The following is a 14,964-nucleotide window of genomic DNA, read 5'->3' as shown; positions in this document are numbered from 1 at the left end:
GTTAGGTGCTTAATCAGTGCTTGCTGAAAAAAATGATGTAAATTGGGATGTAATTTGTCCTGTCTTAAAGGCAAGAATGAATTTAATGTAGCCAACTATTCTTGTACTACTATTCGTCTGTCTTGACTTTCTTTTTTTTTAAGAAGCAACTTTACTGAGGCATAATTTACATACTATAACATTCATCCATTAAATTCTTCTTACAAATATCGTTTCCTCTCTTATTTTCCATGTGAAGGTAATTTTTTCTGATGGCAAAAATGGGAAGAAAATAGAAGTGGGATGTAGTAGAGTTTTGGATAGAGAATGGACTCATTGAGTCCAATTTACCAGGGTTTACTTCTCAGTCTGCCCTTTCAATTGTGATCTTAAAGGAAATTAACCTCCCTGAGCCATGGATTCTGAGCTGCAAAACTGCACTAAGAAGAGTTTCTTCACTGTCTCGTCTAAGGGTTAAGTGAGATGACATGCAAAAAAAGTGATCCACTGTAAAACTGTGTAAAAAAAAAAAAGGCAGATCCCCTCCCTTCTCTCTGTCATCTTTTAACCTTGAATCCCCTAAATGGTAAGTCTATTCTTTCACCATTATCATTGTTTTGTTTTGAGCATAAATAAAAAAATACCCAATCTTCTTGTTTCCTTACTATTCAGCAAGCCCTGCTTCATTCTGAGGTTAAGCTTTCCTGCACTATTCTTACAAATTTTGTTCCACTTTTTATTCATTCTTAGGCATATGTTGTCTCCATCTTTTGAATATGCTGGTAGAAAAACCCAAACCCCACTTGAGATCATTAAAGAACAGTGGTTTCTTTAGCTGCCGTTACCTTTCTTCTTCTATTCTATCATGAACTTAACATTTTATTTTTCAAGTCTCACATTCCTTGACAGAAAAAAAAAAAAGCTTTTCCTTTTACAGCCTCTTGTCTTCAAATCATACCTGTCTATCCACTGGATCTGTTTTCTAAAGTCTCCGACAGCCTGCCTTCTCTGTGTCCTGTATTACACTCACATCCCCCGTCTCTACCGCTTCCCCAAGATCAACCAATTCCTCCCTGGGAATCACATTACATCAGCATTACTAATGCAATAAATGCTATGTTACAGACTATGTTTTATTCTAGGCGGTCAATTAAAAACGAATCTCGGTGCTTGTTTGATTTAACATGGAGGATGAATTATTTAAGGTCAAATGCAAACTGCTGCTAGATTTGGAAGACATTTATATTCATATTAAATATATACCTGTTGAATTTGGTTTTTTTCTCAATGCTTCAGAGACTCTAAGCTTTCAGGTAATTGGGATGGTCCAAAACGTGGTTTTCCAGAAACTTCGCAAAAAATTAGACTGCATCAAAAGGACTGCTCCACACATGCAAGAAACACCTACCAACAAAACCCATCTTCACAACCACCAGATTATCTCACCAGCAAGTGAGACTGCAAGGTTTGGGGGCTAGGCCGTACCACTCTGCGCGGCGCATGGGGGGATTCGTGCCTATTTGGCGGCGACTGACCGTTTCCCCTCACTTGGTTTTGCCTTTGCTCCCCCTGCGCAGGCACCCACAATGCGTCAGGCCGCCGCCTTATAGCTGCAGCCTGGGCGGCTCCGCTCGCTGTTTTTTCGCTTCTCTGGGTTGTGTTCGTTTCGACGTCCGCGAAGATGCAGCTCAAACCAATGGAGATTAACCCCGAGGTGAGCGTCAGGTGCATGGTTACCCGGGGGTGGCGGGGAGCGCAGGGCCGAGGGTCAGCCCTCGCTAGGTAGCGTATCGCTGACTGCTTTTATCTTTGCTTTTTTTTTTTTTTCTTTGCATTTGCTTTTCAGATGCTGAACAAAGTGAGTGACGTCTCGCGCTGCCTCTGTCCTACCCTCGGGAGCACCGAGGCGCCTTCGGCTGTTTTGCGGAGACCCAGCGGCACCCTGCGCACTCCAGAGGCGGGGGGGCTGGGGCGCGGCCCGGGCGCCCTCTCGCTGCTGCTGCATGGGGGGCGGCGGTGACTCTGCGAAACCGGTTGGGGGTGGGATGGAGGAGGCTGCGCCCAGATGCGAGCGCGAGGCCGAGCTCCCGAGGGCGTGGCGCGGGGCGCGCGGGCTAGGATGCCCGGGCGTCGCGGGAGCCACGTGTGGGCCGCGCTTTGTGCTGTGTCATTGCGCCCGGCTGGGGTGGGGGGCGGGGCGGGGCTGGGCCAGGCTCCTCCCAGGCCCGTGTAGGGGCGCGAGGATGCGGAGCCCGCGCCCGCCGCCTCCGCCCGCCTCCCGGCGGGGGCTCGCACTTCTGGGTCTCCGCACATGGCCGCCCTATTTCCTCTCCGCAGGTGCTGACCCGGCTGGGGGTCGCCGGCCAGTGGCGCTTCGAGGATGTTCTGGGACTGGAGGAGGAGTCTCTGGGCTCGGTGCCAGCGCCGGCCTGCGCGCTGCTGCTGCTCTTTCCGCTCACGGCGCAGGTAGGGCGTGGGGCCCGGGGTGCGCAGGCTCTGCGCTGTGCGCGCTGCCCCCAAACTCGAGTGAGGCGTTGAAGACGGTGTAGGGTCTCCTCCCGTTCTGGCCGCCCAGTCCTGGCACACTGCCTCTTCCTTGTCGGGGATGGAGGGAGAATTCACACTTTAGTGGTTCTTTACTCCCTGGGGGTCCTGTTTATTGAGTTGATTGTGTTGTCTCGCGTCCATCAGCATTGCTTTAAACTTGGAAGAGAAGCAGCATCTCGGTTCCATCATCCTGATTATCCAGGAAGATTGTTCATCCTACTCGTGAGTCGGGTTGACCCTAGGCTTTTCCGATCTTTTCACGCCAAGGAGTGGCTGGCCGATTGTTTGCCTTTAAGGGCTGTGATCTGTAGTTTTATTGTCTGGTTCCCTCTTAGACTCCCACCTTGGTGTAAAATGGAGGGATCTCGGTGTGCCTAAACCCGATATAAACAATAGGTTCTTTAATTTTACGCCTCTACTGCCTGGGCCCCTCAGTGGATACAGGGGTTTCTTCCCAACCCTCCACTCCCTACAACTTACACACTTGTTTTTTTTAGTCTCTCTTATTTGTTTTTCTAAAGCTTAATCACTGTGCCTGGTTCCGGTGTGGAAATCACCTTCTAGCTCTCTGACCTTGTAGCTTATTGAACAGGTGGACATTAGACCTGTCTTGGAAATGCTTTTTCATTTCTCTTTAGATGGTCTTCCTCCTGCAAATATGCATGGATGTACCTCAAAGACTGAGTATCAGATATAAAAACGTGGCTAGGTGATTGTCTTGGCTGTACGGAATCCCACTTGTGAGCATGGCTTTGTCTGTCTTAAAGTGCTGCCACTCGATCCCTGATTAGGAGTGGTTGAATTTTGCTTAAGTGAAACTCCAGGGGCATTAGCCTGTGGGGCATCGTTCCAAACAGTGAGTTTAACTCGCAGCATCCTAAGGCGACATTTCTAGAAACATCTCAGTATAAATTAAGCCTTTGGAAAGTTCAGGTGTTCCTCCAATGGGCCAAGTATTGGGGGTTAAAAACAGTTATTAAAAGCTATTAGGATAATCCCACCGACACGTTTGTTACTGAATTTTCACTTAGGTGAAAATGGAGTTCCCAAATAATTGCAAGTCAAAGTATGTTCCCTGTAGATCAAATCAAATGCAGTTTTCTCTCATTTGAGCCTCTCACAGAGGTTTCTTATTAGAGGAACCATGATGACTCGGGCGTTTTTGAGCTGCAGCACTCAAAAGGCAAGGCCTCTGGGAGGCAGTGGAGAAGCGTATTTGTCTTACAAAAGCCCACTGGTCTCATTTTGCTGGATCAAGCAGCTCTTGGTTAGAGAACATTCTGGATTGAACATTTTGTGCTTGAGAGAGCCCAATACTTTTTCCTTTAGCTCTAGTTAAGTCTATCAGATTCAGTGAATGCCTATTTTGTGACACAAAACACCTTCTGGGCTAAATAGTGAAGCAGATTGAAAGCAAGTTGAGGTTTATAGGCGGGCTTCCAAAAAGCTAATGTTAATTTAGAAAGCATCTAATTTTGTCAAAGAATATTATGAAATCCTAAATGGACTACTTCTACAACATTTTAAGTGATCATGAAACAGTTACAGAAGTGTCGCCATGCAGGAGTTCAGACAACCATAAAGGATGATGCTACCCCGTTACGAAAAATTAAATCTTTTTTTAGAAAAGTGAAAATCCTTAACTGTCGATGGAAGCTCAATTCAAGTACAGTAGATGATGCTAGAACGTCCTACTACTTGGAGTTGATCTTATGTGACAAGAGAGCTTATACCTCTGATAGTACCACAGACAAAGCTGAAACTTCAATTCCATGTAAAATAATGCAAGGCTACTAGAATTAGAAATATACATACTTATTGGGTTCTGTACGATTTATACTGGTTGTAAAAATTAGTATTTCTGTAGTGTATAATGGGCAAAGAAACAAGTGTCTCCTATTTCTTTCAGGAGAAATTTTTATGAACTCACAATCCAGCATGCTAGACCAGTTGTCTTTCCTCCCTAAAAGTTGTTGTTTAGTTGCTCAGTCATGTCCGACTCTTTGCAACCCCATGGACTGTAACCCACCAGGCTCCTCTGTCCATGAGATTTCCCAGGCAAGAATAACTGGAATGGGTTGCCATGTCCTTCTCCAGGGGATCTCCCTGACCCAGGGATCAGACCCGTGTCTGCATTGCAGGCAGTTTTTTATTAAAAACATGAGGGAGTAGTTAATTTCTTTAAATTGTTCCTTTCTATAGTTTTGTTTTTGAAGTGACATGTACTTAGACTAGAATAACTTCAAAGAATAAAGAGGTGTAAACTAGCTGGTGTTCTTGGGCATTCAATTGACCATCGCTTTTGATTGGAGTGCATGTGTAAGATACAGTTGTTGGTGTTAAAAGGAAGGAAAGAAGGAACTTGTCTGTTTTTCTGACTTCAGCACACCATCCATCTCAAGCTAAAAGGTGGCAGTGGCGTCTAGACAAACCTGGGCTACAATCCAAGGCCGCTGCTGCACTGCAGCTGCAGGGTGGAGTGTCTGCGCCTCTCAGAACCCCGCGGGCTGACTTGGTATGGGAGGCAGACGGGCCATTCTCTGGGTGCCAGCCAGCACCTAGGACCAAGACTCCTAGTCACACATCCCACTTGTGTCTCCATTTAGGCACTAGAACTCTCTGTGCTGCCATCTGTTCTTTGCATTTGCATTTTGAGATGTAAAAATGTCTTCTTGAACTCACAGCATGAGAACTTCAGGAAAAAACAAATTGAAGAGCTGAAGGGACAAGAAGTCAGTCCCAAGGTGTACTTCATGAAGCAGACCATTGGCAACTCCTGTGGAACCATCGGACTCATTCATGCAGTGGCCAATAATCAGGACAAACTGGAGTTTGGTGAGTGGGTTTTGAGGCCAGTCACCCTCTAGTTGATCTTCAGTTAACTGCAGTGCTTCCTTCCAACATTCCCAAGGGTCTATTCAGCAAAGCCATTGCCTTAAAATTTTTTTGAAAACCTACTCATGCATATAGGATCAGCAGGTGAATTCTCATTGTTCTTTCTCTTGAGGAAGGGAAGCTCATTTTCCAAGAAGCGTGGTATGGCTTCCTCCACCTGGAGAGTCAGACTCTTGGGTTTCCCATGAGCAGACAGAAAATTGTCATGATTGTCATGTGTTCCTGGTCTAGTCTCAACAATTCTAAAGAGCTAGAGTTGATGTTAAGCCATAAAATACCAGCCTTTAGGACCTTTGTTTAATGGTACAGTGTCTCATAAGCCACAGGAGAACTAACATGGCCTAAAGCAGCAGGAGATCCTGCAGGGGCATAGCCACAGCCCAGCACCTTGAAAGATCCATCTCTGACCAAAGCTGGGTCAGGGGTTTTAGCCTGCCTCCAGCGGGTACTGTGGAGGACATAGAAGAGATGAGTCTTAGCCCTGAAGTTGTCAGAAGCTCAATTAACAGTGCTAACAATGCTAAAATACATGGCATTATAGATGATTTAGGCCAAGGGTCAACACATTTAAAAGCCAAAGAGTAAGTCGTTTAGGCTTTGAGGGCCATATGTTCTTTGCCTTGTAGTGCTATAAGTAAGAGCAGCCTTAGACAAGATGTAAAGCAGTGGATGTGGCTGTGTTCCAGTAAAACTTTATTTACAAAGATAGGCAGCAGTAGTTTGCCAGCTCCTGATTTAGACAGTGGATGGGGGTGGCTGAGAACTGAAGAACTTCATCTAAGAGTCCATGCTGTCGCTTGTAGCAGGTCAGATAACTTTTTTAACAAAGGAATTGTGGTTCAGACTCGACTCTTTGCATAATTTCGAAATTAAAAAGCAGGGGGTTATCCAGCCATAAAGGGACCAGATCTTCTAGAAGCTGCTTTTTCAAATAATTGACTCAGCATAGTCATATTAAAAAGTTGTAGCTTGGTCCTTTTTATATCTTCTGCAGTAAGTATCATTTTCCTTAGAATGTTGTATTCCTGCAACTGCAGATACTGTAAATCTGTAGACATGGTCCTGATGGTGCCATAGGCCTAATCTGAGTCATAGTTCTCCTCATAAAGTTATGAGACGTTTCCTGTAACTTCCGAATTTTGAATGGTGTGTATTTACTAAATCTGAAACATTTAGAGCTGAAAATTCAAATCGAGGTCTTTTGAAATGCGAGGTGCTGTTGCTTCGTACACACTGAGCAGTGACACAATGTTGACGCCCACCATCGGCTAGTCAGCTGTTCTAGGCCAACTGTTAGGTGCTTTGCATTTCAGGTCTTTAGGTTGATGTCTGTCTGGATAACCATATTACTAAGATTGCTTTTCTTTGCCCTGAAATAAGTCTTGGTTTGAGAACCATTACTAGATTTGAATGCTTCATCACGTATGCAGTAAACATTCATTATGCATGGGTAGTGCTGTAGATGACAGGACTAGACAAGACAGTTCTGCCTTTATGGCATCAGAAATCTCAGGTGCTGCAGTTGGATCAGTGCTGTAACAGATGTGATCAAAGAGATGAGGGTGAAGTGGAAGATGAAGGGGTTGGGGAGCCAGGGAGATGTAAGGAGGAGCCTGAACCCCCTAGAAGAAGGGAGAGTTCTCTGGTTTGAATGCAGTGAGAAGCGAGTGGTTGGAGAAAGGGGCTGGGGAGGGGACAGCTCATTCCTATCCTTTGAGGCCGTGGTAAAATTTCAGGTTGCCAAACATGACCAAGGATGTGATGTCTCCAGTAAATGTGCACCCATTCACATTATACCTGTACTAATGATGCTTTTGGTTTTTTTTCCCCCCAGAGGATGGGTCTGTTCTGAAACAGTTTCTTTCTGAAACAGAGAAGTTGTCCCCTGAAGACAGAGCAAAGTGCTTTGAAAAGAATGAGGTAGGAAGAGAACTGCTAGAACATTGATTTTTAGTACTCTGGAGGTTTCTGTGCTAACTCGCCTCTGTTTTCCGCAGGCCATTCAGGCAGCCCACGATGCCGTGGCACAGGAAGGCCAATGTCGGGTAAATACAAGTTAAAGCCAGGTGGTCCAGGTGTCCTCTGTGTTTCCCCAGAAACCTGTGCAAAAACCTCTCAGCAGGATCCAGCACATGTGTCTACTCAAGGCCGAGGAATGCCAGAACGTTCTACCAAAATAATGCCTTGACCAGACCTGTTCATAAAAATGGCTCCTCAAAATAGCTAATTGGCAGTTGACACAGTCTTGAGTAAATTCAGGCTGATAATGTTTTATGTAGACTCAAATGGGTCTAGTAGAGTGAGTAACACTCTTCTTAGTAATGAACATTTTAGATACTCTTAGTCAGTTGGAGAGCAAGCTAGACCAGCAAGGACTAACAGTTTCTAGATGACTTAGGTATATCAGTAATAACAGAGCCTTCGAGTCAACTGTTAGATTTAAGTTTATACAACCCTAGTTGGCTCTGCCACTATCTAGTCTTGACCTTGGGTGAGATGCTTATCCTCCTGAAGTCTTAATTTCTTCCTCAGTAAAAAGCAAGTCTTAAGAGTTCTGATAGTTACTGTATATCTACTTTAATGGTCTTAGAATAAAACCTAATATATGGGAAATAGATATTAGCTCTAATCATTTAAAATAATACATAGGCAAGTTGGTTCAAGCATATTAGGGACTTTAACAAATTAGGTCCTGCTTATTGTATATTGCAAAATACAGATATCAAATCAACAGATTGTACACCTTAAACTTATTCAATGTTATGTCATTTATATCTTAATTTTTTCTTTCACCTTTATTTTTAAATGCAGTATATATAATACAGTAAAAATTCTCATTTTCGAAAAAAATGTCTTGATTCTCTTCAGGTAGATGACAAAGTGAACTTCCATTTTATTCTGTTTAACAACGTGGATGGCCACCTCTATGAACTTGGTATGTTTCACTTTTGGAGTCTAATGTAACTGCATGCATTCTCTCACACATAGTTCCTCTTAGAGTACTGGTGTGGGGCTTTATGGCTGCACTTAGTATATCTTTAAGCTCTTATGGGGGCATTTAACCCTTGTTGTGCCCAGAGTACCTCCCTCAGACAGCTGACCAGTGGAATGAATGGATTTAGTCACAAACCAGTAAAGAGAATGGGTCAGCCACTTCAAGATACGCGTTCAGATTCTGTCTTCTACCTTCTACTGTAGCATCACCAGTATAGTCTCCACCATCATCCTTTTCAGACAAGGAATACTTTTAGAAGGAAATAAATACTTAAACATGACCTGATCTGTGTAAAAAGAATTTAGACATGTTGGGGGTAATTCCTATTAGCTGGTTTTACAGGCAACGAGGAAGATCATCCATCTCTGTTTTAGGAGTCATCCCCTTTGTATTAATGGGGAAAGACTTGCAGCTGTGTTATCTCAAGCCAGGATACTACCTATGGGCAAGCAAGGGCAAGGAAAACTTGGGGCCAGTCAGCAGTTGTTGAGGGACACATGAAATCTCAAAGATCCCTTTGTCTTGCCTCCACCTTCGTGTACCTACAGACTGCATCTAACTTCTGTGCTGTGGTCCTTCTCGAGAGATGGGCACAAACCCTGCTGTTAGGTCGCTGGATTGGGCTTGTGTGGTCTTGGTGCTTGTAGATTAGAATGCCTGGGATGGATACTAGGAACACTTGACCCTCATTTCCAGCCTGTTTGTAGGCAGCCTTCCCTCGGTGGGAGCGGTAGTTGTATTTGGAAGAATCTAAAGCTTGCCTTTAAGTGGGACAAGCACAGTGGCCAGAAAACATGGAGAGAGAACCGACATGCCTGGCTTTTCTGTTTCAGATGGACGGATGCCTTTTCCGGTGAACCATGGCACCAGCTCAGAGGACTCGCTGCTGCAGGTAATCTGTGGCATCCATTTCCACTGGGGCCCACATTGTGTTAGCCAGTTTGTCTGTTCTGAAATGCAGACTTGTTTCTGTACAGCAGCATCAATCATCTGGGATAAGAGCAGTCTTTAGGGCTTAAAGATCATTTTAGTAATTCTATCTACCTCATTTTATGCAAAGGGTTTTAAACAAGATGCTTTAGAAGCAGCCCTGATAATAATCTGTCTTGTATTCTGTCTTTAGCCCACAGTTAGAATTAGCCTGAAAGTCATTGCTTACTTCCCTGTGGGATTAAGGTGACCATTGTCAGATTACACCATAGCCACTGACTCAGACTCACGGAATAGCAACCCAAGCCTTGCCTAATCCGTCTCTGACAGCTGACTGTGGATCAGTCTTGACCTGTGAATTCTGGTTATGTGGTTAACTCTTTTGAGTTTTTTCTTCCCACATGGTCACTCCACTGTTTACAGGTCAAAAGAAGCAAATTCACAACATGCCTGAAAAGAACTTTAAGATTCAGGGTCACTATGTAACCATCCTGGTACAAGTGACTGCAGATAGCTCTTAATTCTAAAACAGAACTGGCAGACTAGTCCACTTCACCCTAAAAATGAATCTAGAGTTGAATCAGTTTGCTTTTATAAAGGAAAATTACTTAATTGTAATAAAATTGAACATGATGTTAAGATATAACTTCTTCATTTGTCGTAATAAAAGCTAAACTCCTTGGCGTGCTTATGTGCAGACAGGGAGTTGGCAAAAACTTTTTCTGTGACGAGCCAGGAAATATTTTAGGCTTCCTGTGGCATATGGGCTCTGTTGCATGTATTCAGTTCTTCTGTGACAGCTCCAAGGCAGCCCATAGGCAGTGTCTAAATGAATGCGTATGGCTGTGTTCCACTTAAACTTTATTCACAAAAATAGGCAGCAGGCTGGATTTGGCCCACACATTGCAGTTTGCCGACTCCAGGCTAGATGCTGTACTACGTTAATTACCTGTTTCACAGTCCTTTCAATGATGCTGTGAGGTAGTCACTCACATTTTACAGGTGAGGAAGCTGAAGTGCAGAGGTGAGTGATGCCCACGGTCAATGACAAACTGTAGAATCAAGCTTCAGATAGTTGGGCTGTCTGTGCTCTTAGCCGCTCTACAATACTGCCTTTATAATAGACGTGTCTTTGGAACGCCATAGGCCTGGTGACCTCAAGGTGTTCGTGGACCAAATGATGCCATTCTTGGAGGGAGGGTCCCTTTCTCTAGCCAGCTTTCATATACACCTGAGATCAGTCACAGCTAATTCTTGGATATACCAGGGGTACCTGAGAATGGTGATACGGAATGAGAACTAGACCTAGAGAAACAGGATGGGGGTTTGCATGAGAGTCAGGATTCACTTGTGGGGGAGAAAAAGAATAGGGGCAGTAATTCTTGTTGCATCCTACTTGGATTAAAGGCTCTGGTCCTTCTAATAAAGTTTCCCAGGTGCATACTTAACTCCTATCTAAGGTTGTACTAATACAGGCACGCCTCACATTGTGGGTTCAGTTCCAGACCATCGCAATAAAGTGGGTATCACAAGAGTTGACTTTTTTGGTTTCCCAGTGTATATAAGAACCATGTTTAAGTGTGCAATAGCATTATGTCTAAAAAAACAATATACATAGCTTAATTTAAAGTATTGCTAAGAATTGCTGACTATTGCCTGAGCCTTCAGTGAGTCAGTATTTTTGCAATAGGAACATCAAAGATCACTGATAACCATAACAAATTTAATTTTAATGAAAAGTTTGAAATACTATGAGGGTTACCAGAATGTGACACACGTACAAAGTGAGCAAATGCACTGGGAAAGTGCTGCCAGTAGACTTAACTCCGTGTAGGGTTGTTACCAAGCTTCAATTTGTGTAAAAAAGGAAAAAATGCAGTATCTTCAAAGCCTAGTAAAGTGAAGTGCAATAAAATGCGGTATGCCTGTACCATAAAATGTACTCTTCATAGAGTACCTAAAACTTCTGTGAGTAGAATTTATGAGGTGTGGGGAAGGTAAAAACCTTTTTGTTAAAAAACACAAAACTATATTACAGTCAGCCAGCATCTTAGTGTGAATTCTTTTCCTAAGACTGGTCCTATATGGTTAGAGATGTTTTAGGTTATCTAAGTGAAAGTGAAAGTCACTCAGTCGTGTCCAACTCTTTGCAACCCCGTGGACTATACACAGTCCAGGGAATTCTCTAGGCTAGAATACTGGAGTGGTGGGTAGCTTTTCCCTTCTCCAGGGGATCTTCCCAACCCAGGGTCTCCCACATTGAAGGCAGATTCTTTACTGTTTGAGCCCCCAGGGAAGCCCAAGAACACTGGAGTGGGTAGCCTTTCCCTTTTACAGCAGATCTTCCCGACCCAGGAATCAAACCGGGGTCTCCTGCATTGCAGGCGGATTCTTTACCAACTGAGCTATCAGGGAAGCCCTAGGTTATACTCCAAATCAACTTGCTAAACTGGTGAGAAAATACATAAACTTAACCCAAGCATCTTAAATTTGAGTGAATTAGGTCACTGCTTAGTGTGCGTGTAGCAGATGGCTGTTGTCTTTAGAGGCACACCCTTAATGGTAATGAACACCATAGGTCCTAAAGGCAAGTGGATTTGGGGAAGGCAGTCTGTAATACCAATGTATTAAAAATTCTGATAGAATATTACTTTAGATCCCCTACAGTTTTTCTGAGTGGTTCCAAAGCAGGAAGAAAACCAGGGTATGGTTGATGCTTTCTAAGGGCCAAAACTGATCAGGTTGGTGATATTTTAGACCTTGGGAACTAGAGTTCCGTGATGGTTTTCTGTCAGAGCATCCAATAGCCTCTTAAAGGTCTTACATTTAATATTTTGGTTGGACTCCTTCTACTGGACTTTTTACAAATTGAACAATGATCAATATTCTGATCCCAATACACTTAAACCCTAGCATTCAGCAGCTAACATTGGGACCAATTTTCTGTCCTTATTCTTTGTAATCTGGGTTTTAGAATTAGTAATTCATGGCATTCCCTAAATATCTAGGCAGTTATTTACCTGTACCTGGAATGCCAGATACTTAAATTTTGTAAGTGGTTTACTTTCCCCTGGAGAAGGAAATGGCAACCCACTCCAGTCAGTATTCTTGCCTGAAGAATCTCATGGACAGAGGAACCTGGCAGGCTGTAGTCCATGGGGTCGCAAGAGTGGGACACGATACCACCACCAAAACGTTTACTTTTCCCTAATGAAGAGAAGTCAGTTTTGTGTCTGGATTTGAGGGGAAGAGGGTGTACTTGTCAAAGCCAGCACAAGGTGGCAGGAGCACCAAGCATTTGCTGGCGGCAGTCAGGGCTTCTGAAGCCCCATCTGTGATGTGGGTCCTTGTCTTTCCCATCACCTGATTTTTTTTTTCCCCTCTTGTCTTAAGCCCTGGTATTCAAGTTTGTTGGGAGGTTTAAAGTTGGTCAGGGTGCACTTTGCGGATCTCAGTGATAATTTTCCCTTGAAATGTTCATTTTGAGCTGTTTGGTGTTTAGAACTTAATTCACAACTTTCCTCCTCCTCAGGACGCTGCCAAGGTCTGCAGAGAATTCACTGAGCGTGAGCAGGGGGAGGTGCGCTTCTCTGCTGTGGCCCTCTGCAAGGCAGCCTAATGCCCCATGGGGGGCACTTTGCTTCTCCCCCTCTTCCCTTCATTGTGAAAGTATATCCCCCCCAATGCTGGTATAAAATGCTTCAGTACTTGTAGAGCACAGCTGTTCTCCTTCGGTTCTGCAGATAAGCACTTACCCTCAACCACGCCCCCACACTGGCAGAGCTCAGCTGTTGATGGAGCAAGTTTGGCATCAGCCTGTGATGGTGAAGCATTCCCCGCGTTGTGTCTTGTACCTCAATATCTGATGCTTTAATGGCTACTTTGGTTTGTGTCTGTAAGTTAAGGCCTTGGATGTGGTTTGTCCTTGAATAAAAGTTTTCTGCTGGTAAGAGATAAGCCTAAACTGGTTTTCATTTTTTCTTCCCTCCAATATATCCCAAAGTTTCATAGCAATTACATATATACCTTCTATATAAGAACTTTTACAGTACTGGAAAGAAAATTATCATGAAATTATTATCAGTTCAGTGTGTTTCTAGATTTTTTCCTATCAGTTCAGTTGCTCAGTCGTGTCCGACTGCGTCCCTATGAACTGCAGCACTCCAGGCCTCCCTGTCCATCACCAACTCCTGGAGTTTACCCAAAGTATATGTTAACTGTGTGTTCCTATAGGCTTTTTTTTTTAATTAGACTTTTTTGGAGCAGTTATTTAAATAAGTTGATAATACATTGTTAGTTTTAGATTATAACATGGTGATTCGACATTTAAATACATCATGAAATGATTGCTATGATAAGCCTAGTAACTACCTGTCCCCTTACAAGGTTAATGCAGTGATAGTGATCATGTTCCTTATGCCATAAGAGTAATTTTATAGAAAAACAAGATGTTACAGTTCTCATATACCCCTCATCCATTGGTGGCTCAAACGCTAAAACATCTGCCTGTGATGTAGAAGACCTGGGTTCATTCCCTGGGTGAAGATCCCCTCGAGAAAGGAATGGCAACTCACTCCAGTATTCTTGCAAGGAGAATTCCATGGACAGAGGAGCCTGGTGGGCTACAGTCCATGGGGTCAAAAAGAGTTGGACACGGCTGAGCAACTAACATACCCCCTCATCCATTTCCCCCATTTCATCTTAACATTAATATGATACATTTGTCACAGTTAATGAACTGATTGATAATATGGGCTTCCCTGGTAGCTTGGCTGGTAAAGAATCTGCCTGTGATACAGGAGACTTGGGTTTGGGAAGATTGCCCTGGAGAATGGAACAGCTACCCACTCCAGTATTCTTACCTGCAGAATTCCATGGACAGGGGAGCCTGGTGGGCTACACTGTCCGTGGGGTCCCAAAGAGTCGGACATGGGCGATTTTCACTTCACATTGAAAATAACTATTGACTGAAGTCCGCACCTTATTCAAATTGCTTTTGTTTTTACCTAATGTTTTTCTTCTGAGGATCCCATCCAAAATACTCTTTTTTAAGGTTCCTCTTGGCTATGACAGTTTCTCAGACTTGTAACAGTTTTGAGGAGTAGTGGTCAAGTATTTGGTAGGATGCTCCTCTCGGGATTTGCCCAGTGTTCTCATAGTTAAGGTTATGAGTTTTGGGGGTGGAAGACCACAGGTAAAGTGCTGGTCTCATCACGTCGTATCAAGAGTACATACCACCTTGATCACCTGGCTAGATAGTGGTTGCATTTCTGCATAGTAAAGCTGCTACTCCTGCCCCCACTCCACTGTATAGTAGAAGGAGGTCTGCACAGCGCCCCCTATAGGAGCAGGGAGTTGAATTAAGTAAGCTCTTTCTGCTTGAAGGTGGAGTATCTATATAAATTATTCAGAATACTTTTGTAAGGGAGCTTTGTCTCTTGTCACCTATTTATGTAATCAGTATGAACTGGATATTTTATACTCTGGGTTATCATCTAGTACCTCGTGTTGTAACTTTTACCTTTGGGTATTGAGAGTTATTTCAGTTGGCTCCTGTGTCCCTTTGACATACCTCAATCAATGAGGCTTTTGCTTTTTTTTTTTTTTAATGATTTCTT

The 14,964-nt window shown here is 43.7% G+C and overlaps 1 protein-coding gene across 1 annotated transcript; it reads left to right on the top strand.

Annotated features, from left to right (window-relative positions):
• Window positions 1-1,544: 1,544 nt before the first annotated feature.
• On the top strand, window positions 1,545-13,298 carry UCHL1 (ubiquitin C-terminal hydrolase L1). Its single transcript, XM_006068208.4, has 9 exons — window positions 1,545-1,693; window positions 1,826-1,837; window positions 2,317-2,445; window positions 5,211-5,361; window positions 7,256-7,341; window positions 7,419-7,466; window positions 8,290-8,356; window positions 9,250-9,308; window positions 12,879-13,298. The coding sequence occupies exons 1-9, from the start codon at window positions 1,661-1,663 to the stop codon at window positions 12,963-12,965; spliced, it is 672 nt and encodes a 223-aa protein (XP_006068270.1). The 5' UTR covers window positions 1,545-1,660; the 3' UTR covers window positions 12,966-13,298.
• The last annotated feature ends 1,666 nt before the right edge of the window (window positions 13,299-14,964 follow it).

This window comes from Bubalus bubalis, chromosome 7 (assembly GCF_019923935.1).
Source record: "Bubalus bubalis isolate 160015118507 breed Murrah chromosome 7, NDDB_SH_1, whole genome shotgun sequence".
NCBI lineage: Eukaryota > Metazoa > Chordata > Mammalia > Artiodactyla > Bovidae > Bubalus > Bubalus bubalis.
The sequence above is the reverse complement of the archived record's forward strand: the minus strand, read 5'-3'. Positions and strand labels throughout refer to the sequence as shown.